This window comes from Oncorhynchus gorbuscha, linkage group LG09, assembly GCF_021184085.1.
Source record: "Oncorhynchus gorbuscha isolate QuinsamMale2020 ecotype Even-year linkage group LG09, OgorEven_v1.0, whole genome shotgun sequence".
NCBI classification, from domain to species: Eukaryota; Metazoa; Chordata; class Actinopteri; order Salmoniformes; family Salmonidae; genus Oncorhynchus; species Oncorhynchus gorbuscha.
Window position 1 is genome coordinate 65,517,634 of NC_060181.1, and position 26,993 is coordinate 65,544,626.

The 26,993-nt window shown below is 42.5% G+C and overlaps 1 protein-coding gene across 3 annotated transcripts in view; it reads right to left on the reverse strand.

Moving 5' to 3' along the window:
* The window catches only part of LOC124043955 (NEDD8-conjugating enzyme UBE2F), a 91,487-nt gene that overhangs the window by 34,917 nt on the left and 29,577 nt on the right, over positions 1–26,993 (reverse strand). For all 3 annotated transcript variants that reach the window (XM_046363134.1, XM_046363137.1, XM_046363135.1), the window contains 3 exons: positions 13,873–13,940; positions 11,685–11,755; positions 11,081–11,138 (listed from right to left, as the gene is read on the reverse strand). In XM_046363134.1, the coding sequence (XP_046219090.1) occupies positions 11,081–11,138; positions 11,685–11,755; positions 13,873–13,940 (197 nt within the window). The remainder of the gene's footprint in view (positions 1–11,080; positions 11,139–11,684; positions 11,756–13,872; positions 13,941–26,993) is intronic.

The window sequence follows — 26,993 nt, forward strand, 5'->3', positions numbered from 1 at the left end:
CTGTGCTATCTAACATCCAAACGAGCTTCAATGCAATACAACACTCCTTCCGTGGCCTCCAACTGCTCTTAAACGCTAGTAAAACCAAATGCATGCTTTTCAACCGTTCGCTGCCTGCACCCGCACGCCTGACCAGCATCCCCACCCTGGATGGTTCCGAATTTGAATATGTGGACATCTATAAGTACCTAGGTGTCTGGCTAGACTGTAAACTCTCCTTCCAGACTCATATCAAACATCTTCAATCGAAAATCAAATCAAGAGTTGGCTTTCTATTCCGCAACAAAGCGGAACAAAACTCCTTCACTCACGCCGCCAAACTTACCCTAGTAAAACTGACTATCCTACCAATCCTCGACTTCGGCGATGTCATCTACAAAATTGCTTCCAACACTCTACTCGGTAAACTGGATGCAGTTTATCACAGTTCCATCCGTTTAATCACTAAAGCACCTTATACCACCCACCACTGCGACTTGTATGCTCTAGTCGGCTGTCCCTCGCTACATATTCATCGCCAGACCCACTGGCTCCAGGTCATCTACAAGTCCATGCTAGGTAAAGCTCCGCCTTATCTCAGTTCACTGGTCACGATGGCAACACCCATCCGTAGTACGCGCTCCAGCAGGTGTATCTCACTGATCATCCCTAAAGCCAACACCTCATTTGGCCGCCTTTCGTTCCAGTTCTCTGCTGCCCGTGACGAATTGCAAAAATCGCTGAAGTTGGAGACTTATCTCCCTCAACAACTTCAAACATCTGCTATCTGAGCAGCTAACCGATCGCTGCAGCTGTACATAGTCTATCGGTAAACAAGCCCACCCATTTTTACCTACCTCATCCCCATACTGTTTTTATTTATTTACTTTTCTGCTCTTTTGCACACCAATCTCTCTACCTGTACATGACCATCTGATCATTTATCACGCCAGTGTTAATCTGCAAAATTGTAATTATTTGCCTACCTCATGCCTTTTGCACACAATGTATATAGACTCCCCTTTTTTTCTACTGTGTTATTGACTTGTTAATTGTTTACTCCATGTGTAACTCTGTGGTCTGTTCACACTGCTATGCTTTATCTTGGCCAGGTCGCAGTTGCAAATGAGAACTTGTTCTCAACTAGCCTACCTGGTTAAAAAAGGTGAAAAAAAAGGTAGCCTAGTGGTTAGAGCGTAAGATCGAATCCCCGAGCTAACAAGGTGAAAATCTGTCGTTTTGCCCCTGAACAAGGCAGTTAACCCACTGTTCCTAGGCCGTCATTGAAAATATAAGAATTTGTTCTTAACTGACTTGCCTAGTTAAATAAAAGGTAAAATAAAATAAAAATTGTTTAAAAAAATGTTTTCCCTTTATGATCATGATCTGGACCTGTTAGTTGTATATTTGTGTTTACCAAACTGATTTTAATTGTGTAAAAAATAAAATACACAAATAAAGTTATTTTCGGTTAAAGATTTTTCTCTAAAAGTTAAAGATCCCAATTCAGTTTAAATGTTCACACCCCTAGTCAATACACCAATTAAGCAGGAGGCTAAGTGGCCACCTGTCGAAGGACAGGAACCATGGAATTAATTACACCTGCAGATAGAGCCACGGGCTATTTGTCGGTCTGTAATCGTGCAAGGTTAGGAACTGTGGTCTGCAGAGCACAGCCAATAGTCTGGGAACAGGTTTAAGAAATCTTTGAGCTCTGACTTAAAAGTAACTATCCTGTGTAAATCTCACTTTTAAAACTCATACCCAAATAATTTTGACTTATCCGATACCGATTTGTGTCCAAGGCATAAATTGGAGGGAACCCCACCCCCCACCTCAAAACGTGCATTTAAAATTTCACATACCTCTGATGAGACATTTAATGGAAAAATAATGAAAATGGTATAGTGCCAAAATGACTCATGTTTTGGCCTGTACCGTTTGTCACGGATGGAAGACAGGACAGAGAAAAGGAGGGAAGAGGACAGGAGAGGAAATCCAGACTTCCTCAACGCTCAAGGATACAACAACTGATAACTGTTGATAGCCTTGTGTTTGAGAGAAGACTTTTAGAGGCTGGAGTCATTCTCTCCACTGATTGAATCAATTGATTGGCCATGGGTCACCGCATAAGGATTGAATGATAGTCTCTTTTGTTTCGCTCATTCCAAGCTCAATTGACCCATCGGTGCACAGACCGATGGTTCAATTGGATGAAAAGCATTTAGGAAACATGGAATTAAAGATTTATTTAATGGAGCAGGGGATGCAGTGCACTCAAAGTATTCAGACCCCTTGACTTTTTCCACATTTTATTACATTACATCCTTATTCTAAAATGGTTGAAATCGTATTTTTCCCTCATTAATCGACACACAATACTCCATAATGACAAAGCAAAAACTAATATATATATATATATATCACATTTAAATAAGTATTCCACCCCTTTACTCAGTACTTTGTTGAAGCACCTTTGGCAGCGATAACAGCCCCAAATCTTCCTGGGTATGAAGCTATGAGCTTGGCACACCTGTATTTGGGGAGTTTCTCCCATTCTTCTCTGCAGATCCCCTCAAGCTCTGTCAGGTTGGATGGGCAGCGTCGCTGCATAGCCATTTTCAAGTCTCTCCAGAGATGTTAGATCGGGTACAAGTCAGGGCTCTGGCTGGGCCACTCAAGGACATTGAGTCTTGTCACGAAGATCTCTCGGGACTTTGCTCGGTTCATCTTTCCCTCGATACTGACTCGTTTCCCAGTCCCTGCCGCTGACAAAACATCCCCACAGCATGATGCTGCCATCACCATGCTTCACAGTATGGATGGTGCCAGCTTTCTTCTAGACGTGACACTTGGCATTCAGGCCATAGAGTTCAATATCGATTTAATCCGACCAGAAAATCTTGTCCTTTAGGCTCCCTTTGGCAAACTCCAAGCGGGCTGTCATGTGTTGAGGAGAGGCTTCTGCCTGGCCGCTCTACCATAAAGGCCTGATTAGTGGAGTGCTGCAGAGATGGTTGTCGTTCTGGAAGGTTCTCACATCTTCACAGAGGAACTCTGGAGCTCTATCAGAATGACCATTGGGTATCTTGATCAACTCCCAGACTAAAGCTCTTTTTCTCTACGGTTGCTCAGTTTGGCTGGGCGGCCAGCTCTAGAAAGAGTCTTGGTGGTTCCAAACTTCTTCCATTTTAGAATTATGTAGGGCACTGTGTTCTTGGGGACCTTCAATGCTGCATAAATGTTTTGGTATCCTTCCCCAGATCTGTGCCTCGACACAATATTGTCGTCTCGGAGCTCTACGGACAATTCCTTCGACCTCATGGTTTGGTTTTTGCTCTGACATGCACTGTCAACCGTGGGACCTTAAATAGACAGGTGGAATCCAATTAGGTTGTAGAAACATCTCAAAGATGATGCACCTGAGCTCAAAAGCAAAAGGGTCTGAATACTTATGTAAATATAGCACATTTCTAAAAACCTGTTTTCGCTTTGTCATTATGGGGTATTGTCTGTAGATTGAGGAGGAAAAAACATTTATTTAATACATTTTAGAAGGCAGTAACGTAAAGAAATGTGGAAAAAAGTCAAGGGGTCTGAATACTTTCCGACTGCACTGTCTTTGGCGTGTTGTGTGACTTTGGGGTGACATCTGTCACATTGAAGATATGTGATTGGAAAGCAGCATGCATTGCGTTTCTTGTATTTTCATCTAGCTAATCTCAGAGGGTGATTACACTCATCCAGTCTCACTGTGACATTTTGTGCTGGGATATTTTGAGCCAAAAAATATCTTGAGGGGGGCTGAAGCTGAAAAATTTAAGATTTGACAGGAGCAAGCATTGCGTTCCTGTTATTTTCATCTAGCTAATCTCGCAGGCTGATCACACTCACCCAGTCTCACTGTGACATTTTGTTCTGTAATATTTTGAGGGGACTGAATCTAATAAACACAACATTGTCAGAGACTCGCAACAACATATGCACAGGCAAAGTTGAAACTCTATGCAGGCTAACAAAAGGCTTTCCCAGCATTTAAATAGACTCACATGATTTACTAGAGTAGGAGCTTTGGAACATAAAGGACTGGGATAGTTCCTTCTCATCTTGGTCTGTGTACCCTGTGAGAAAGACAGAGCGAGAGCGAGCGAGAATGAGATGTACCAAAATCTATTATAGCTGCCAACACCTTAGGTGCTGAGGGAGTGTCTAGCTCATTTATCCAGAGCCCTCCTGAATCCTCTTACTGACAGCTAATAGACAGTTTGTTCCTATGGGCCAGCTACTGGCAGCTAATAGACAGCTTGTTCCTATGGGCCAGCTACTGGTAGCTAATAGACAGCTTGTTCCTATGGACCAGCTACTGGTAGCTAATAGAGAGCTTGTTCCGATGGGCCAGCTACTGGCAGCTGATGGCTCAGACACACAAATAGCATTTGCTGGCTGAGAGTACTTAGCACCGCAATGTAATTTGCATACCAAATTTATATGTAGAGTCACATTATTGTCCTGTTGAAAGGTAAATTCATCTCCCAGTCTGGTGGAAAGCAGACTACCGGGTTTTCCTCTGCCTGTGCCTAGCTCCATTAAGTTTTTTTTTTATCCTGAAAGACTCCCCAGTCCTTAATGGTTACAATCACACACAACATGATGTAGCCACCACTATGCTTGAATATCTCTGAGCGGTTTCCTTCCTCTCCGTCAACTAAGTTAGGAAGGATGCCTGCATCTTTGTTCAAATCAAGTTTTATTAGTCACATGCGCCAAATACAAAAGGTGTAGACCTTACAGTGAAATGCTTACTTACGAGCCCCTAACCAACAATGCAGTTCAAAAAAATATATGGATAAGAATAAGAAATAAAAGTAGCACGTAATTAAAGAGCAGCAGCAAAATAACAATAGCCAGACTATATACAGGGGTGTATTGGTACAGAGTCAATACAATAATGTGCAAGAGGCATTGGTTAGCTGAAGTAATATGTACATGTAGGTTGAGTTATTAAAAGTGACTATGCAAAGACGATAACAACAGAGAATAGCAGCAGTGTACGGGGGGGGGGGGCAAATAGTCCATCTTCGTTGTCACTGGGTACATTGATTCACCATCCAAAGTGAAATTAACAACTTCACCATGCTCAAAGGGATATTTAATGTCAATAAATGAATTAATAAAAGCAATTGTGAAAAAAAAGCTGAAATATTTCTACACAACAAACATAAGATATTTAAAAAAACTAAAGAATGACAAACTGAACAACTAAGAAGCAACCTGAAGAAAAGCAAAAGTTAAAGATGTGTTTTAAGATCTCTTAAATATGCCCGCAGTTTCCTCAGTTTCTCTGGCAGGCTGATAACTTAAGCCTGCATCATGGTCCTGGGCTTTGGGATAGTTAAAAGGCCAGTGCCAGAGGACCTGAAGGACCTACTGTGTACAGAACTTAAAAGCATATCTGACATGTATTGGGGTGCACAATTGTGGATTGATTTAAAAACCAATAGAACAATCTTAAAATGTATTCTAAAACTCACAGGCAGTCAGTGCAGAGACCTTAAAACCTGTGTAATGTGTGCTCTCCGTCTGGTCTTGGTCAGTACACGCGCTTCAGCATTCTGTATGTTTTGCATTTGCCCAATCGCTTTCTTAGAGCAGACAGGAGAGCATTACAGTAGTCAATTTTGCTTGTAATAAAAGCATGGATGAGTCTCTCTGTATTTACTGCTCAACTAAGGGACCTTACAGATAATTGTATGTGTGGGGTAGAGAGATGAGGTTGTCATAACAAAATACATGTTAAACACTGTTATTGCACAAAGAGTCCATGCAACTTATTTTGTGACTGGTTAGGCACATTTTTACTCCTGAATGTATTTAGGCTTGCCATAACAAAGGGGTGGAATACTTGATTGATTCAAGACATTCCAGCTATTAATTAGTGAAAATTGGTAAAAATCATAATTCCACTTTGACATTATGGGGTATTGTGTGTAAGCCAGAGACCCAAAAATCTGAATTGAATCTATTTAAAATTCAACCTGTAACAAAACCAAATGTGGAAGAAGTTAAGGGGTCTGAATACTTTCTAAAAGGCACTGGATGTCTGAACCGCTGCTGGGAAGTCTCTCTTGCTGTCTGTGTTCTGCGGTAGGATGGATAGAGTGGATTGACCACAGCTGTGTATCTTGTGTTAGTGGGCAAGTGAGCGTTGTCGAAATCAAAACCCAAACCTCAAGTCATGACAAACTCACTTACAAAACTCTGTTTTGGACGAGACTGACCTTGTGACAAAAATGATCCCCATTTACACTTTGTAGTAAAAAAAATTTTGACAGTAGAATAAATGTTTCTGACTAATATTGATACCGTTTTCTATCAGAGTAGTTGTTCATTGCCTAAAGAAAGCTCTATTTTCTTCATACCCAAAAAGCCTACTATTTAGAACACAAGAAAGAGTATTCAGACACGGCAAAAGTCTCTTCCTGTTGCGGTCCCGCTACTGCCAATAGTAAGTAGGTTACATCCCAAATGGCACCCTATTCCCTATATATTGTAGTACCTTTTGAGCGCTAAAGGACATACAGTGGGGCAAAAAAGTATTTAGTCAGCCACTAATTGTGCAAGTTCTCTGCAAAGGGACCAGGACGACTGATCCGTGCAAAGGAAAGAATGAATGGGGCCATGTATCGTGAGATTTTGAGTGAAAACCTCCTTCCATCAGCAAGGGCATTGAAGATGAAACGTGGATGGGTCTTTCAGCATGACAATGATCCCAAACACACCGCACGGGCAACGAAGGAGTGGATTCGTAAGAAGTATTTCAAGGTCTTGGAGTGGCCTAGCCAGTCTCCAGATCTCAACCCCATAGAAAACCTTTGGAGGGGGTTGAAAGTCAGTGTTGCCCAGCAACAGCCCCAAAACATCACTGCTCTAGAGGAGATCTGCATGGAGGAATGGGCCAAAATATCAGCAAGTGTGTGTGAAAACCTCGTGAAGACTTACAGAAAACGTTTGACCTCTGTCATTGCCAACAAAGGTTATATAACAAAGTATTGAGAAACTTTCGTTATTGACCAAATACTTATTTTCCACCATAATTTGCAAATAAATTCATAAAAAAATCCTACAATGTGATTTTCTGGATTTTTTCTCATTTTGTCTGTCATAGTTGAAGTGTACCTATGATGAAAATTACAGGCCTCTCATCTTTTTAAGTGGGAGAACTAGCACAATTGGTGGCTGACTAAATACTTTTGCCCCACTGTATAGGCGCTGGTCAAAAGTAGCACACTATTTAAGGAATAGGGTGCCATTTGGAAAGCAGACCTTGTACAGCAGCAGATTACTTCAATTACTATGCTGGCTAACTGACACGCAAAATCACAGGTGTCCAGTAGAAAGAGCCTGAACAGGCAAGGAAACAGACCATGGCCATCACTTTAGGGACTGACTTTTAAATCACCTCCTCCTAAAGACTAATGATTCCAATCTTTTCCTCAGAACTGACAGTTAGTATTCCTCCAGTGCATCCTATTCTCTCTAATAGTTACTGTACATCACTGCCTCAAGTCAGGTCCTATCCTTCTTACACACCTTAGCTAAGCTTGGAGGTTATTCTGGATGTTATCACAGCATAAAAACGAACTGAGTCAGGCTAATGAGAATAACTTCATATCATAAGAATTTTAAACATGCCACGGTAACGGCTTTTGAAACAGTCATCATGCAGTAAATGACCCTGGCTGGCTGTGGGTGTCATCGGTAGCTAAGTAAGTCGTTAGTTAGCCAGGGAACCACCTGAGGATGTCGTCATGGGGATATCAGAGCTGTTAATTACACCTGAATTGCAGAAACAGAAGACGATGAGCGAGCCAGGGAGAATGTGCGTGTGTGTGTGCTTGTATCTGTGTTTCCGTGTGCCTGTGTGTGTCTTTCCGTGTGCCTGTATGTGTGTGCCTGTGTGTGTCTTTCCGTGTGCCTGTATGTGTGTGCCTGTGTGTGTCTTTCCGTGTGCCTGTGTGTGTGTGCCTGTGTGTGTCTTTCCGTGTGCCTGTGTGTGTGTGCCTGTGTGTGTCTTTCCGTGTGTGTGTGTGTGTGTGTGTGTGTGTGTGTGTGTGTGTGTGTGTGTGTGTGTGTGTGTGTGTGTGTGTGTGTGTGTGTGTGTGTGTGTGTGTGTGTGTGTGTGTGTGTGTGTGTGTGTGTGTGTGTGTGTGTGTGTGTGTGTGTGTGTGTGTGTGTGTGTGTGTGTGTGTGTGTGTTGTAAGGTATTGCAACTGTGACGTCTAGGAGATGAGCAACCGCACAACAATAACATATTGTCGCCTTTAAGTGTCACCTCATCTCCCTCGCCGTCAATGTAATCAATAGTTTTGAGCTCAGGGCCTAAATAGAGTGGCTGTGACACTACAAACTGAATCCATTCGAGCGGTACTGTATCTCAGTGTGTCAAAGGGGAAGAGAGGAGACGGAAGATGTGACGTAGGCGCTACACAGAGAGATGGGTTGGGTTGTGACTCACAGTGGCTTCTGATAAGAGAAACACCAGTGAGACACAATCAAGGCCTCAGCGTTGACTTCAAAGTCACTTTCCTGTCTCCTGTCTGGAAATATATTAGAATATTACTATTAAGATGAAAATGGTAAAAAAAGCGGTATGTGCTGGTCATAAGTCATATGAAAAGATTTAACACATCTTTAATAGGCCTACAGGGAGGGAAAAAAGAATTTGATCCCCTACTGATTTTGTACGTTTGCCCACTGACAAAGAAATGATCAGTCTATAATTTTAATGGTCGGTTTATTTGAACAGTGAGAGACAGAATAACAACAAAAATGCATGTCAAAAATGTTATAAATAAAGTTGCATTTTAATGAGGGAAATAAGTATTTGACCCCTCTGCAAAACATTACTCATTACTTGGTGGCAAAACCCTTGTTGGCAATCAGAGGTCAGACGTTTCTTGTAGTTGGCCACCAGGTTTGCACACATCTCAGGAGGGATTTTGTCCCACTCCTCTTTGCAGATCTTCTCCAAGTCATTAAGGTTGAGGCTGACGTTTGGCAACTCAAACCTTCAGCTCCCTCCACAGATCTTCTATGGGATTAAGGTCCGGAGACTGGCTTGGCCACTCCAGGACCTTAATGTGCTTCTTCTTGAGCCACTCCTTTGTTGCCTTGGCCGTGTGTTTTGGGTCATTGTCATGCTGGAATACCTATCCACGACCCATTTCCAATGCCCTGGCTGAGGGAAGGAGGTGCTCGCCCAAGATTTGACGGTACATGGCCCCGTCCATCGTCCCTTTGATGCGGTGAAATTGTCCTGTCCTCTTAGCAGAGAAACACCCCCAAAGCATAATGATTGTGTTCTTGGGGTCATGGGCAGCATTCCTCCTCCTCCAAACACGGCGAGTTGAGTTGATGCCAAAGAGCTCCATTTTGGTCTCATCTGACCACAACACTTTCACCCAGGTGTCCACTGAATCATTCAGATGTTCATTGAATAATTTCAGACGGGCATATATATATGTGCATTCTTGAGCAGGGGGACCTTGCGGGCGCTGCAGGATTTCAGTCCTTCACGGCGTAATGTGTTACCAATTGTTTTCTTGGTGACTATGGTCCCAGCTGCCTTGAGATCGTTGACAAGATCCTCCCGTGTAGTTCTGGGCTGATTCCTCACCTTTCTCATGATCATTGCAATTCCACGAGGTGAGATCTTGCATGGAGCCCCAGGCCGGGGGAGATTGACAAGTATTTTGTGTTTCTTCCATTTGCAAATAATCGCACCAACTGTTGTCACCTTCTCAAAAAGCTACTTGGCGATCGTCTTGTAGCCCATTCCAGCCTTGTGTTGGTCTACAATCGTGTTCCTGTCATGATTGGAGAGCTCTTTGGTCTTGTCCATGGTGGAGAGTTTGGAATCTGATTGATTGATTGCTTCTGTGGACAGGTGTCTTTAATACAGGTAACAAACTGAGATTAGGAGCACTCCCTTTAAGAGTGTGCTCCTAATCTCAGCTCATTACCTGTATAAAAGACACACGGGAGCCAGAAATCTTTCAGATTGAGAGGGGGTCAAATACTGATTTCCCACATTAAAATGCAAATCAATTTATAACATTTCTGACATGGATTTTTTTGTTGATATTCTGTCTCTCACTGTTCAAATAAACCTACCATTAAAATTATAGACCGGTCATTTCTTTGTCAGTGGGCAAACGTACAAAATCAGCAGGGGATCAAATACTTTTCCCCCCTCACTTTAGGTTTGGAATTTGAAACACCCAATGACTTTTTGACAAGGGATCTATCTGGAAATGCAAAGCAAGTTCAATGCATAGCACATGTTCAACATCATGGCTCTCGGGTCAAGCACGTGCCATTTATCAAAGGAAAACCATTGGGGTTTTCAAGCAAGGAGCCCTGCTTCATAGTGAGCCAACTCCCCCAGGAGCAATACCTGTTCGCAGCAGACCACCACCACAGAGTAGAATGGGGCCTCGTTCAGAGAAATCACAGTTTCTTTGGTTCAATAACACACACCCCACAACAGAGAAAAGTTTAGCAAAGTTCACCAGGTCAAACCGAGTGAGATTTATCCTACATTCTCAGTTTTGCAGTCTACCAACTGGAAATTAGGGCTAATGGCATTAAACTCTCACACAATTGAAAGTGCCCTCCTTTCAAGAGAAGACTGTGTTCTTTCAGTAGTAGAGATGAGAAAGTCAGGTGGGAAATAGAATGTCATGGTTACTGCTTAGTTTACAGAACACACTGTGCTTGTTGAGATCTTAGAAAAAACCTGAAGAAGCAGGTAAGGGATTTTGAAAGCGCTTCGCAATCGCTACTTCCACAATGAATGGCAATTTCCACTCCTTGCATACTTTTATGACGTACAAAGCTCCTTTTAGACTAGGGCTCCCATGTTCTCCTCCCCCTGCAGCAGTATCCATCTCCCTCTCAGAGCAGGGGTAGGAGGGTGAACGGTGCTTTAAAGATCCACTACTAGTTTAAGAGTGGGGGCGTTGGGACCACAGAGGTTCATTAAGATGGTCACTGATAGTCTGAGCTATAGGTGCTGGTGATGCAGTGATTAGAGACTCACCTTTAATGTTCTCGTAGGGGCCCAGCCAGTGCCGTCGATAGAGTGCTCCCGCAACAAACTGGGAAAATAGAAACCAGAAGAAATCAAAATCTCCATCATCAAGTCAGAAATCACAATATAGAAATAGCCTACTACTACAGTCAGACCTGTACCCCCATGACATTCTCACCTGTGATATTTATTGCTCTGTAAATTATTGGACATCCCAAAAGAAAGTCAGCCAGCCAGGCATCTTAAAATATCTGCTTTTCTTGACCTTTCATGTGCTGATGACTAGATGACTCAGTTTGTTATCATAAAGAGATGTATTTTTACAGCAGCACTCTTGTTGTATGGTCATTAGCTGCTCTCCAAGGTTCTGAGAATAACTAGAGACTAGTCAGACATCAAATCTGCCTGTAAATGTTTTCCTCTCTCCAGCCCCAGCATATATATCTCACACACACACACACAAAACTGCTTGACCACTGCTGGGGCTCCTGTGTCCACTAACCACACTTTGGAATCTGTCCATGTAGTCCATTTCTGAATCGCCATCCTTTAAATACACACACAGAGGATGAAAGCCAATCAGTGTTTGGCAATGTGAGAAAGAGTTCATTACCTCAAACAGATCTCCCCCGTCTCAGCGATGTTGGGGTGCCATATTCTGGTCTGACATTTCACTTTGGGAGGCTGGGGAGAGAAACATGGAACAGATTAGGATTAATCTCGTCCACCAGCCAGCTCTCTCTTGAGCCTGAGGAAGAGGTTAAGACCCGTTTTATCACAAGGTTTGATTGGGACAGTATGGAATACTGCCTGAGGAAAACCAACCTCCACAAACCAACATACAAAGCACAGCATAGCTCAGGAGGAGACATGCTTTCATATGGTGCTGAGAATCTTCAAAAGAAACCCTTGTATATTTTCTCCCCCAGACTGAACCAAACATGAAAACAAAAACAAACAAGACAAAACGCCACAAAAAAAAGCAGTGCCGCCTTCTTTAACATTGTTTATTTGATCATACGTCAGCCTTAGACCTCATTAGTGCTCCTCAAAACTGTGAAAAGAGGGTGGCACCGTGAGAGATAAATACATCGTTATACACACAGTATAGAGAGAGAAATAGAAGCGTCAGTCTGCAATAGTTCTTCAAAGAGGCTTCTAGAAGACAGAGTGCTAGGCAATTTGATAAGAGGACAACACCACTTTGGAAGTGTTTGGGCTCACAACGGACTTTACTTTTCTTAAAATACCACTCTCTGCTCCAGTCAATTTCCCAAATCTTGCCTTTTTTTTTTTTACCGTGCACAATGATATATTCCATGAGAGACATTGAATGAAATAACTTGCTAAATCACAACTTTTGCTCCATCTTCTTTATCTTCTGTTAGGTTGTCAAGCCTGTGAGAAAGGCAAGGGCCTCGGGAACATTAAGCCACTACTTTTCCCTAAAGCAGCCGTTGCCCATTTTCTAACGAAGGTGAACTAGATAGGGAAAGATTCATGAAAAAGTGACCAGTTGGCTATGCCAATACTCGGAGATGACAATAACTAAGTCCTGTGATGTGCAGTGCAAACGTTTCGTCTGAAGTCCCAAAATGGAATTGAGATAACCAGAATTGAATACCATTATCAAACTCCTCAGTTGACCACCTTACAACAACCTGAGAAGGCTTAGAATAACCAGTCAAATTCATTATTAAAGGCTGGGATCAAGTCATTTCAAAATGCATAAATAATATATCAATTGAAAATATTTGCTTAAAACTGTGGCCCAGTTTGCTAGAATGGTCAGATGTGTTGAGTATCTAGGGGCTAGGCCTAAAAAATACTAATAAAACTCATGCTCTTTATGAGTCTCTTTCAGGCCGTTTATGAGCTCTCATAAAAGGCAGGTAAATCCATACAAAGCCTTTACTGCCTGTCTAATTAGCCTCCATTAAGATAAAGCACAGAGCACAGCGTTTTTGTATAAACAGGCTGCAAAGTCACCATTAAGATAAAGCACAAAGCGTACGGTCTTCAATAGAAACAGGCTGTAAAGCACAAGAACGTAAGGTTTTGGAATAAACAGGCTGTAAATTCAAAGCCTGGACTGTTCCTGATGACACACAGGAGTGTGTGCGTGCGTGCGTGCGTGCGTGCACGCGTGTTTGTGTATTAAGACGAGCAGTGTGGAGGTGAGATAAAACGGCATCCAGGATGGATGGGTGGCATTAAAGACAAGGAAGAGAATGGAGGGAAAACTAAAGGCTGAGACTGTTCTGTGTTGGGCTGTAACTCACCCTGCATCCCTGCCACCTACAACTCCATGCCAGGCCGTTTACCGAGAGGACCTGTACTCACTTTCTCCTGATGGAGCTGTGGACGGGAGGCAAACTGGGAGAGTGTAAATTACCCACAGTGCTGCACAGCACCAGGGTTATCTCCACATAACTTTTGTGTTAAATCCAAAAGAGAACCCTATTGACAAGGGCTCTGCTCAAAGGTGGGCATAGGGTGCCATTTCAGACACAGCCCTGGTATGTATTGGCCATGGGGACATTCAAATGGGAGGGAGGATCGGAATGATTTCATGACCCTGAGCTGTCCTAACTTAGGTGGACTGTATGATTGTAAGGCCTCTGGTGTGTGTGTGCGGGTGTTATTAAACTAAGAATTAGCAATGGAAATGGAAACCACAAAACGGAGAGTCCTCCTCTGCATCCCTCATCACCTGTTCTCAGTAGCACCTCAATCGGACCCCACACCACGCACGCACAAACACATAAACACACCATTTCTAATGAGACATGACCACTTACCACCATGTTGTAAGCTTCAGGGACGTTTATTTCAAACTGGAATTTTCCACTCTGATAGTAGCCTTCATCTGCAGATGAAGAGAGCGAGAGAAATAGGGAGCGAGAGAGAGACAAAGAGAGAGAACGAGAAAGAGAGAGAACGAGAGAGAAAGAAGAGGAGAGAGAGTGAGAGATACAGTGAGCAGCAGCAGTTTAGCCGGTGGAATTCCCAGCAGTCTCCTGGGGGACCTGTGTTGTCTATCAGCAGGAAGGTTTGATGGCGGGGCCAGGCTCAAGTTACTCTAGTCTAACGCACTGGTTGAGCAACCATGTCCCAGTAATGAGCTGTTCTCTAGGCACGGTCTCCAGCATACAGGGTTGTCTTAAGAGGTCAATAATTGGGATGACATCCAATAAAATCCTGTGTGATCCTGAGCCATGATGGACCTGTGATTGAGAGATGGCTATAAAACCAGAGCGGTTCCCTCCCTCCCTAACCCTGATCCGAGCAGAAGGAAACGGACTGCTAGGTCTAATTAGCAGCAGCTTGACACCAGACACACTCATTACGAATCAGCATTGGAACCCTTCTGAGAAAACACAGGTTCTGCTCTGTTAAACACATCTTAAGCCCTTAAAAAATATTAGCCAGTTGCTTTAACGACTTTTAATATGTTGTGCAGCCTATTATTAGTGCACGCATGCGCAGGCACACACACACACACACACTGGCTAGGCTATATGGCGTTCAGAATGTGTACAACCTTACGGAGGATAAATAAATCATTGTGAAATAACAGAGCTATCTGGATAATAAAGCATCGACCAATGGAACATCTTCAAACCTGGAAGTGTCTCAACCTAAACAGTTTTCTAAAAAGCTATAATTGACCCATAATTTCAGGTTAAGGCAGATTTCCCTGCAATTTCTGTGGGATATGGAGGTTGGCTGGTTCACAAACAACTTCAGGCACTGTGAAATCATCAGGTCTGACCCCATCACCCGTATCACCAAAGTATGGCTGATGAGTCAGAGCCAGTAGGCATAGAGAGCAGAGACACTGACTGGGGAGTCCGAGCCAAAAAGAAGCAGCTCGATCGCCAGGCCATCTCCTGGCAGAAGTAGCCAGTGTGCTGCAGACATGACGGCTAGAGAACCCTCCTCCTGCTGCACTGGCACATGGGTACAAGGGGTAATAAAGTGCAGGAGTGCACAAATGGCACAGCAAATATGCCAGAAGTGAACGGGGTCCAGGGCCATGTTCCTTTCCAGTTGACACTCCCACACACCAGTAGAAGCCTACCAGATGCCTCCACTGAAGATTCCATGCAGTCAAAGATTGTAGATAACAAGAGCTTTTTTAATGACACTTAGCACTTGGATGCTGTGAGATGCTCTTACATGTTTGGCAACAATGTATTAGTTCGATTCTTTATATTAGCATCTACAGAGAGGGACTAGCTTGATATAAAATAAAACCAACCTACACTGTTGCATTTCACAGAGCGCTGAATCACCTTTGAGAACACTGAATGCCATAACTTTTCCATGTCCAGGTATTCCACAGCCTTGATACCATTGGCCCTGCTCCTTCAAACCTATTTCACTGAGATGTAGGGTGGGTGCAGCAGAACCAGAGGGATCGGATGCCCTGAACGAGCGATCAGCCCCCAAAGCCTATTACATTTCTACAGCCTGGACCACTATCAGGAGAATAGACTGTCTACTGAGCCTGTGGAGCATAAAGGACCCTGCTCTAAAGTCTATCTGAAAGCCGATCTAGTCTCTCGCAGCACGCATGCATGCAATGCACGCACAGGCGTGTACTTTGCTCCTTCCATCTTTCCCCTCAATCCTGACAAGTCTCCCAGTCCCTGCCGCTGAAAAACATCCCCACAGCATGCTTCACCGTAGGGATGGTGCCAGGTTTCCTCCAGACGTGACTCTTGACATTCAGGCCAAAGAGTTCAATGTTGGTTTCATCAGACCAGAGTATCTTGTTTCTCATGGTCTAAGAGGTGCCTTTTGGCAAACTCCAAGAAGCTGTCCTGTGCCTTTTACTGAGGAGTGGCTTCTGTCTATACACTACTGATTGGTGGAGTGCTGCAGAGATGGTGTTCCTTCTGGAAGGTGCTCTCATCACCAAAGAGGAACTCTGGAGCTCCTTCAGAGTGACCATCGGGTTCTTGGTTACCTCCCTGACCAAGGCCCTTCTCCCCCGATTGCTCAGTATGGCCGGGCAGCCAGCTCTAGGAAGAGTCTTGGTGGTTCCAAACTTCTTCCATTTAAGAATGATGGAGGTCACTGTGTTCTTGGGGACCTTCAATGCTGCAGAAATGTTTTAATACCCTTCCCCAGATCTGTGCCACGACACCATCCGGTCTCGGAGCTCTACGGACAATTCCTTCGACATCGCGGCTTGGTTTTTGCTTTGACATGCACTGTCAACTGTGGGACCTTATATAGACAGATGTGCCTTTCCAGATCATGTCCAATTAATATAATTTACATCAGGTGGACTCCAATCAAGTTGTAGAAACCTCTCAAGGATGATCAATGGAAACAGGTTGCACCGGAGCTCAATTAAGAGTCTCATAGCAAAGAGTCTGGATACTTATGTAAATAAGGTATCTGTTTTTGCACAATTTGCATACAATTCTGAAACCCTGTTTTCACTATGTCATTATGGGGTATTGCATGTAGATCAATGAGGATTTTAAAAAATGTAATACATTTTAGAATAAGGCTGTAATGTAAACAAAATGTGGAAAAAGTTAAGGGGTCTGAATAATTCCTGAATACACTGTAACTTTAGTGGCAGTGCGGTACCTAATCAGGCAACACAAAGGGCCTTCATTCATTATGGACGTGTGTAAACGGAGAGCAACGGTCTCGTGGCTAATAGTAAAACAGGATGAATTAATAATGGTGGGCACAAGGATTATCAGTCTTTCCATCAGGGGTTAGGCCAGGGACAAGACTAACTATCCAGAGCCATCATATTCTTCCGGTTTAAAAATAGCTAGATATTGCAACAGGCTGCATAGAGCAACAGCTGTTGAGAGGAAAAGACTGATACTGAGGCCGTTGAAGAACTCATTTATCTTGTGGACTACTGAAAGATCATTCCAGAGGAGCTATCCACACAGCAACAGTTGGTGATAGGCTAAATCTCCTAAACATATAATATTACAATAAAGAGTAGCCTAATATTACCATTAATATTATCTTTACAAAGGAGATATAGGCCTAGTCTAATATTCATGTTAGGCAGGCATTCCTGTACGGCAGCATTGTCAACAGAGACAAAAGCCTGTCGATAAAGTATTTTTAACACCCCAAACTCAAAATGCCAGCCTTTTGTTGCAATTCATTTTAGAATTGTTGGGGATATTCAAAATAACTACTAACTGCAGTCTTTCGGGTGGGACGTTAAACAGGTGTCCTGACTCTGAGGTCATTAAAGATCCCATGGCACTTATTGTAAGAGTAGGGGTGTTAACCCCGGTGTCCTGGCTAAATTCCCAATCTGGCCCTCAAACCATCACGGTCAACTAATAATACCCAGTTTACAATTGGCTCATTCATCCCCCTCTCCCCTGTAACTATTCTCCAGGTCGTTGCTGCAAATGAGAATGTGTTCTCAGTCAACTTACGTGGTAAAATAACGGATTTAAAAATGTTAAAAATTAAACTTAAATGAGTAGGTGTGTCCAAACTTCTGACTGGTACTGCACATTTAACTGGTCGTTCTTATCGGTCTATAGGATCATTTGCATAATTGTGTGGACTTAAATTAGGGCATGTACAGTATGTTCATTATGCATCTTATTTATAACACGCGTACAGCACACAGTCTTTGAGAGGAAACTCTGTCAGACAGCGTGAGAGCTGCTGTTACAAACATTGAAAACATAGGCAATGGAAGGCAGACTTCATCAGTGCATCACACACGACTTTACAATGAGCTGGAGGCAGTACGCATTTTGAAAACATGTAAATCAAATCAAAAATGTATGTCATTTATGTCGAATACAGGTGTAGACTTTTCCGTGAAATGCATACTTACAAGCCCTTAACGCACAATGCAGTTAAAGAGTTAAGAAAACATTTACCAAATAAACCAATGTAAAAAATAAAAAAGTAACAATAACGAGGCTATATACAGGGGGTACTGGTACCAATGTAAATAGTTCGGGTGGCCATTTGATTAATTGTTCAGCAGTCTGAAGGCTTGGGGGTAGAAGCTGTTGAGGAGACTTTCGGTCCTAGACTTGGCGCTCTGGGACCGCTTGCTGTACGGTAGCAGAGAAAACAGTCTAGGACTAGGGTGACTGAAGTCTTTGACCATTATTTGGGCTTTCCTCTAACATCGCCTAGTGTATAGGTCCTGGATGGCAGGAAGCTTGGCACCAGGCACTACCCTCTGTAGCGCCTTAGCAGTTGCCATACCAGGCAGTGATGCAACCGGTCAGGATGCTCTCGATGGTGCAGTTGTAGAATATTTTCAGTCTCCTCTGAGGGGGAAAAGGTATTGTCGTGCCCTTTTCACGACTGTCTTGGTGCGTTTGGACCATGATAGTTCGTTGGTGATGTGGACACCAAAGAACTTGAAACTCTCGACCCATTCCACTACAGCCCCACCGATGTTAATGAGGGACTGTTCAGCCCGCCTTTTCCTGTAATCGACGACCAGCTCCTTTGTATAGGTCACATTGAGGGAGAGGTCAGAGACTGCCAGGTCTGTCTCAATGTTGTCGGTAAATCAGGCCTACCTCTGTTGTGTCGTCAGCAAACTTAATTATGGTGTTCGAGTCGTGTTTGGCCACACAATCGTAGGTGAACAGGGAGTACAGGAGGGGACTAAGCACGTGCCCCTGAGGGGCCCCAGTGTTGAGGATCAGAGTGGCAGACGTGTTATTGCCTACCCTTACCACCTGGGGGGCGGCCCGTCAGAAAGTCCAGGATCCAGTTGCAGAGGGAGGTGTTTAGTCCCAAGGTCCTCAGCTTAGTAATGAGTGTTGTGGGCACTATGGTGTTGAATGCTGAGCTAAAGTCAATGAACAGCACTCTCACATAGGTGTTCCTTTTGTCCAGGTGGGAATGGGCAATGTGGAGTGCGATTGAGTCATCTGTGGATGTGTTGGGGAGGTATGCGAATTGGAGTGGGTCTAGGGTATCCGGGACTATGCCATTGATGTGAGCCATGACCAGCCTTTTGGTAATCATTTAAGCAGGTTACCTTCACTTTCTTGGGCACAGGTACTATTGTGGTCTGCTTGTAACATGTAGGTATTACAAACTTGGTCAGGGAGAGGTTGAAAAAGTCAGCGAAGACACTTGGCAGTTGGTCTGCGCATGCTTTGAGTACACGTCCTGGTAATCCGTCGGAGTTGCTTCCCTCCACTGCTTTGTCACTATTCCACTATTCCAGATATTTGCAACTAAGCTAGCAACGGCTGATACCTACAGTGCCTTCAGAAAGTACTCACACACCTACACTTTCTCCACATTTTGTTGTGTTACCACCTCAATTTAAAATTGATTAAATTGAGATTTTGTCACTGGCCTATGCACAATACCCGATTATGTCAAAGTGGAATTATTTTTTTTCAAAAGTCAACAAGTGTTCAACCACTTTGTTAGGGCAAGACTAAATAAGTTCAGGAGTAAACATTTGCTTAACAAGTCACATACGTGGCACTCTTTGTGCAATAATAGAGTTTAATATGTTTTTATTACTACATCTCTGTACCCCACACATGCAATTATCTGTAAGGTCCCTCAGTCAAGCAGTGAATTTCAAACACAGACTCAACCAAAGACCAGAGGCTTTCCAATGCTTTGCAAACAATAATTGCAAATCAATTATCTCCTTCTATATCCCAGCTTACTTGAAAGATAACCTTTGTTGTTTTGGATCAAGTGGATAATAGCCTAAGCAAGTCTCCCAAAATATCTGTTGTCTAGCACCTCTTCGTCTTCGATGCTGATCGATACTGACGTAACCATGTGGAGAGCTCATACAGAAGGACCGTACCAGTAGAGGAAATCTGGCATGTGCTCCATGTATAGCACTTTGCGACATCTGTTGATGTAGAAAGGGCTTTAAAAATACATTTGATTGATGTTTGAAACTAATTTGTGAAACGTTTTCCCCTCTTCCCCTCTCTCCTGTGGACTTTGCTTCAAGGCGAAATGCCTCAGTCAATAGCCTTCATCAAAAACTTCTCGTTTCCCCAGCCTACCTCTTCAGAGACTGACTGAAGTCCAGTAAACATTCAATCAGCAAGCCAGCCTTGTATTCACCATTCCTAACGTTGCAAAGCTACCGGTAATTTACCAAAGATAATGTTGAATTTTTTTGTAATTAACAGAAAATCTTTAGCAATCTATTGTAACTTTGGTAATTTATACATGAATAACTTTTAAAAATGTAAAATGCACTGAGTGTACCAAATATTAAGAACACCATCCTACTATTGACTTGCACCCCCCCCCTCTCCCTTTCAAGGTGAACCTTAGACCCACTAAATTAAAAACAGAGAGCCAATGAATATCATTCTGACAGAAAATAGTAATGGTTGAATAACAGCAACAAAGAGGTGACCCACTGATAGAAACATGGGGAAATCGTGAAATCTTGAAAAAATTGTGAACAAGAACCTTATGGCGTGGAGAGGTTTAATGATGCATCACATCTGGTACTAGCCTATAGATCAGAGGTACTCAACTCCTATTTTAGTAGGTCAGGTTACACACATTTTCTAGGTGGTAAAGGTCCGGATAGATATGGTCATTTATCGGCATAGTAATAAATCCCCCACCTCGCAAACCACGTGATCCCAAAGAGTTCCACACACCCCTCTTACTGGCAGAAATAAACATTTTCAGTTATGTTCAATTGTACACATTTTGCTTTGGGCGGAGTGAAAATGTTGCAGATTTAAAGCGAATTTCCTACAATTCTACACATTTGGCCATGTTTTGTGTGTGTTCATATGACGCCTGAGCGACTCAACACAATTAGAAAATTGTGGATTTAGATCCACTACATGATCAAAAGTATGTCATTCCAAAATCATGGGCATTAATATGGAGTTGGTCCCCCTTTGTTGCTACAACAGCCTCCACTCTTCTGGGAAGGTCTTCCACTAGATGTCGGAACACTGCTGCAGGGACTTGCTTCCATTCAGCCACAGTAGCGAGGTCGGGCACTTATGTTGAGCGATTAGGCCTGGCTAGCACTCAACGTTCCAATTCATCCCAAAGGTGTTCGATGGGGTTGAGGTCATGGCTCTGTGCAGGCTAGTCAAGATCTTCCACACCAGTCTCGACAAAGCATTTCTGTATGGACCTCACTTTGTGCATGGGGGCATTTTCATGCTGAAACAGGATGATGTAAGATGGTGCCGATACACATGGAAGCTCTGCTTCTAGCTCCTAAGCAACCTTGCAGTATTTCGTTTTTTGGGGGTGTTATTTCTTACATTTTTAAACCACAATGCGTTTTGTGTTACTACATACAGCCGGAAATAACTTTTGGATATCAGGGCAATGGTAACTTACCAGTATTACGACTTTCCCAAATTGGATCCTTTGTTCGTTCCCCCAGGGAGCAGATTTTGAACCCTTAACATTCTAGACCGAAGTCCAGCATGCTATCGACTGTGACCAAATCTATCAACTTGTGTTGGGGCCGATTGTGGCTAAAAACACTTATCTATTGGAATCTTTAACGTGTGGAAAGGGGAAAAATTATTATTCGTTTTTCACAAGCAAAGCAGGATGGGCTATTAGCTGAACAAGACTATTCAACCTTTACTAAAGAATTGTTTAATAGCCGAGCTAGGAGTGAACCCACCCTCCCCAACTTGAGCTAGGACTATCTAGAAAAAACAGCAGAGATGCACAATAGGTTTCTAAGAAGAGGCTATTCTCTGGATGATGCTCTTAATTTGGCATTGGGGGAAAACACAAGATGAACTGCTACAAAAAAGACCCACTAAAGCTAAAGAACACTACGTAATGTTCACAACCACATATACTTTGAACATTCAAAAAGTGGGAGATAAGATCAAGAAAAACCAGCATATTTAATTTTACGCAATAAATTGGTCCATGCCAACTACCAGCCACAAAAGAAAATCAGCCAGAATGTTTTGGGATTTTAACCCTCCAGACATTTCATAAAAGGTCTTAATCATGAAATGCCTATATATGTTATACATTTTTACATTAATTATGACCCCATTTCAGATTACTCTTGACTTTTTTCTTACACTGTACCCAATGATTTATGAAAACTTCCTAGGTCGATGTCTTCATTGTGGTTTTACAGACGTGTTTAATACGTTATATGTACACACTATTTAATATTTATGAAATGCATATAATTATATTTGGTAGCACTTATTTGTTTCTCCTTTGCTTTTGACCCCTTTTGATGCATGGAATGGATGTGGGTGTGGCTATGTCTACATAAGGGTGCACTTAGAAATGCACAAGGCGTGGGCACTATTACTGGACTAAACGCGGGAACAAAAAGGAGGTATTTGGACAATAAATGGACATTATCGAACAAAACAAACATTTATTGTGGAACTGGGATTTCTGGGTGTGCTTTCTGATGAAGATCATCAAAGGTAAGTGAATATTTATAATACTATTTCTGACTTCTGTTGACTCCACAACATGGCGGGTATCTGTATGGTGGCTGAGCGCTGTACTCAGATTATCGCATGGTGCGCTTTTGCCGTAAAGCTTTTTTGAAATCTGACACAGCGGTTGCATTAAGGAGAAGTATATCTTTAATTCCATGAATAACACTTGTATCTTTCATCAACGTTTATGATGATTATTCCTGTCAATTGATGTGGCTATCTGCAAAATCACAGGATGTTTTGGAGGCAAAACATTATTGAACATAACGCGCCAATGTAAACTGAGATTTTTGGATATAAATATGAACTTTATCGAACAAAACATACATGTATTGTGTAACATGAAGTCCTATGAGTGCCATCTGATGAAGATCAAAGGTTAGTGATTCATTTAATCTATTTCTGCTTTTTGTGACTCCTCTCTTTGGCTGGAAAATGGCTGTGTTTTTTGTGACTGGGCACTGACCTAACATAATTGCATGGTATGCTTTCGTCGTAAAGCCTTTTTGAAATCGGACACTGTGGTGGGATTAACAACAAGTTGATCTTTAAAATGGTGTATAATACTTGTATGTTTGAGGAATTTTAATTATGAGTTTTCTGTTTGAATTTGGCGCCCTGCACTTTCACTGGCTGTTGTCAAATCGATCCCGTTAACGGTATTTCAGCCGTAAAAGGTTAATAATGTTGTTTACATACTGCTTTACTCGTCTCATTTCTATATAATGCATTCTATTATACTGTATTTTAGTTAATGCCACCCCAACATTGCTCGTCCTAATTTTGATATTTGGTAATTCCTTTATTTTACTTTTTAGATTTGTGTATGTTGTGAATTGTTAGATACTACTGCACTGTTGGAGCTAGGAACACAAGCATGTTGCTACACCTGCAATAACATCTGCTAAATACATGTATGTGACCAATACATTTAGATTTTTAAAGGACCTTCCCCAAACTGTTGCCACAAAGTTGGAAGCACAGAATTGTCTAGAATGTCATTGTATGCTGTAGAGTTAAGATTTCCCTTCACTCGAACTAACGGGCCTAGCCCGAACCATGAAAAACAGCCCCAGACCATTATTTCTCCTCCACCCAGGTACCGTTTTCCTGGCATCCGCCAAACCCAAATTCATCCGTCGGACTATCAGATGGTGAAGAGTGATTCATCACTCCAGGGAACGAGTTTCTACTGCTCCAGAGTCCAATGGCTGCGAGGTTTACACAACTACAGCAGACGCTTGGCATTGCGGATGGTGATCTTAGGCTTGTGTGCGGCCATGGAAACCCATTTCATGAAGCTCCCAACAAACATTTATTGTGCCGACGTTGCTTCCAGAGGATGTTTGGAACTCGATAGTGAATGTTGCACCCGAGGACAGAATATTTGTTTTACACACTAAGCACTTCAGCACTCTGCGATCCCATTCTGTGAACTTGAAGGGAAGTCCACATACTTTTGTATATAGATTGTAGCTGGTTTTCTAGAACTTAAGATAACATGAGTTAGTTGATCAACCGGACATTTCTGATAGCTATTTATAACCTCTCTAAGGTCTGTCAATGAATGACGATGTAACAAGAGGAAAACTGCCCATGCACTTCCAAATTCGAAATTGCACCTTGTGCATGCTACTATTACAACTAGTAGCATGGGGGGGGGTTAAAGCAGGATAAATTGATAACCTTTTTCTCTGCTACACACATTCATTAGGTAATGCCAACCCTTTAGTCTAGACATAGCACACGTGCATACACTGGCCCTGAGTGTTAAAGTTATGCTCAGCATACAGGTCCATGCCTGACACTAATCACATTGGAACATAGAGGAGAGTCCTTGTATTATCCACAATAGATCTCTGTCCGCTCCCCTGTAGGTTATTATTTGACAGGCTTTACATACGAGTTCCAAATGGAGCCCAATTCCCTAGTGACCAGAGGCATTTGGAATGTATCCAGGGTTCCTCAGACTTGTCGTCTCTGACCATGCATATATTACAGCAGGGGTGTCAAACTAATTTCCCCCAACGGGCTGTATTCGGTCTTCACTGAGGTCCGGATGGCCCAACTCAAATTTTGCAAAGAATAATTACAGGTGACAACCTCTTGAAGCTGGTTGAGAGAATGCCAAAAGTGTGCAAAGCTGTCAAGGCAAAGGGTGGCTACTTTGAAGGTTTTCAAATATAAAATATATTTTGATTTGTTTAACACTTTTTTGGTTACTACTTGATTCAATGTGTTATTTCAGAGTTTTGATGTCTTCACTACTATTCTATAATGTAGAAAATAGTAAAAAATAAAGAAAAACCCTGGAATGAGTAGGTGTGTCCAAACTTTTGACTGGTACTGTATGTTTCTAAATGTGTCATACTATGAATATAGTAGTAAAAAGGTGATTCATTTCAGGGCCCATATTCATAAAGCGTCTCAGAGTAGGATAAGTGCTGATCTGGGATCAGGTCCCCCCTTCCGTTTGTTATAAACTAATAGGCAAAAGTGATCCTAGATCAGCAGTGTCTCCTAATCTGAGTTGTTCTTTGTAAATACGGGCCCAGAGCTCAACGTCACAATGATCTCATAAGAACACCAAACTGGACTGGGCCTATTCAGGCAAGGCACTCCCAGCATGTTGCTCCAATTGTTTAGAACTAATCCCCTGTATAAAAAATCATTGTGATTTCTGCTAATGGCTTCATATCAAACCAGGCACAAATGGGGAAAGGTCTCCACTCATAAATGGCTACACATACCCCAGAACAAAGCATCGAGTGAACCCAAGCTGTCAGTGTCCCAGTTCTGAAGAGAGACACTGAGATATACAGTGATGTAAGAATACAGGGGACAGGGGTTGAGGGGGATGAGCCAGGGAACAGTTTTGCCATCTCCCCTCACTTTGGGTTCAATGTTAGGGTAAACTACATCATGAAACCGGCATGTACTAACTCATCCATCTGAGATTGCTTTAACGGAAGCTAGGTAGATCAAAGCCTGGGTTTTGCAGATGCAAGGAGATTCCGACTTTTAAAAATGTATTTTTAATAACAATTAGGCCTTACTGTTGAATTCAGTCTACGGGAATTGTGTAGCAAATGACGTTATACACCAAAAGAGCAGTAGGCAGGATTGTCATTGAGTGTGAGAGTTTCCTTTCGACCCAGATAGCAGGGAGAGATTGACTCCGGTGTTGTAAAGGGTCAGAGTGTGTAGGGTAATTATTAATTTCCAGAGCTAGGACACAATGGCCAGCCTATTAAGGAAATTTGACAAGATATATTTGTTTGTCTGGAACAAAGTATTATCGGTCTCTCTCGCACTTCATGAGTGCGAGTAGATACGGCGAGTATTTATTTATGTTCCAGTAACATTGCTAGCAAGAAACGCAGATTGGGTTGAACGTGAGACGTCGTTAGTAAACCCCCATTCCGAAATTGAAGGGGTAAGTTTTGAAGGGGTCCCTTTTGTTCTTGATTTTAAAATTATTGTACAAGAACAGCTAGCTTTGCATTAGAATATTAGCTAACGAACAGAGAGAAGCCATTCGCCTTTCTTTACAGCGGAAATCCCACGCTTTGGACAACGGAAGTCCCGCCTTTTCTGGAATCCCGTGTGATTTCAGCATTCAGGGGCAAAAAGTTCACACATCTGTAACAACTGGTTACACTTTATAATATCGTACCAATCTCAACTGATTGGATATTGTCGTCTCGTTCGACTTAACAAGGAAGTTAAATTGACAAACAAACCTTTTTACCAGGTTGATCATTCAGCTAAGGATCCAATTAATTTGTTCCAACCAATGAAACATTTTAAACTTGTCAATCTTAACCTAGATACAGCGACACTTTCAGGTTAAAGTTTAATTCCCAGATAGCAATGTTAATGATTAATCATACCTGTATAGGCTAAATCAATTCAATTTGCAAGTTCATTGAAGTCCAACTCCTACTTTAATGATCCACAAAAGTAAAACAATGAATAATCAAGCCATCAAAGGGGCTGTCCCCCATTCCCCTGCTAATAAGTGAACCCTCTCCCATGGATTGATTGGTCACTGAACTCAGCAGCAACATAAACCCAAGCTCTGCCAAAGGGCTGAGAATGTTAGATCACAACGCCATAAGTGAAAAAAAAGAGAAATAATATGCAAATAACGCCATCCAAAACAAACCATCAGGTTTGTAAAGGTTATCTCCAGTTTAGCCCTGAAGTATGGTCGTCAGCAGAGATTGACATAGATGCAGTACCGCGGTGCACAGCAGAAGCACAAGCTAGAAATGGTTGAGATGAAGGGACAGGGGGAGAAAACCAGGAAACGAATGACAAAAGCCAAAAAAAGAAAAGATACTGCTAGCCGAAGAACGGAACAACAAAGAAATGAAAACTTGACGAAAAACAAGCAAACTCTCGAACATCTACAGGAACAACTCGATTTAGCCAAAATAAAATCCGACGAAGTCCACACCAAACTAGATAAAAAT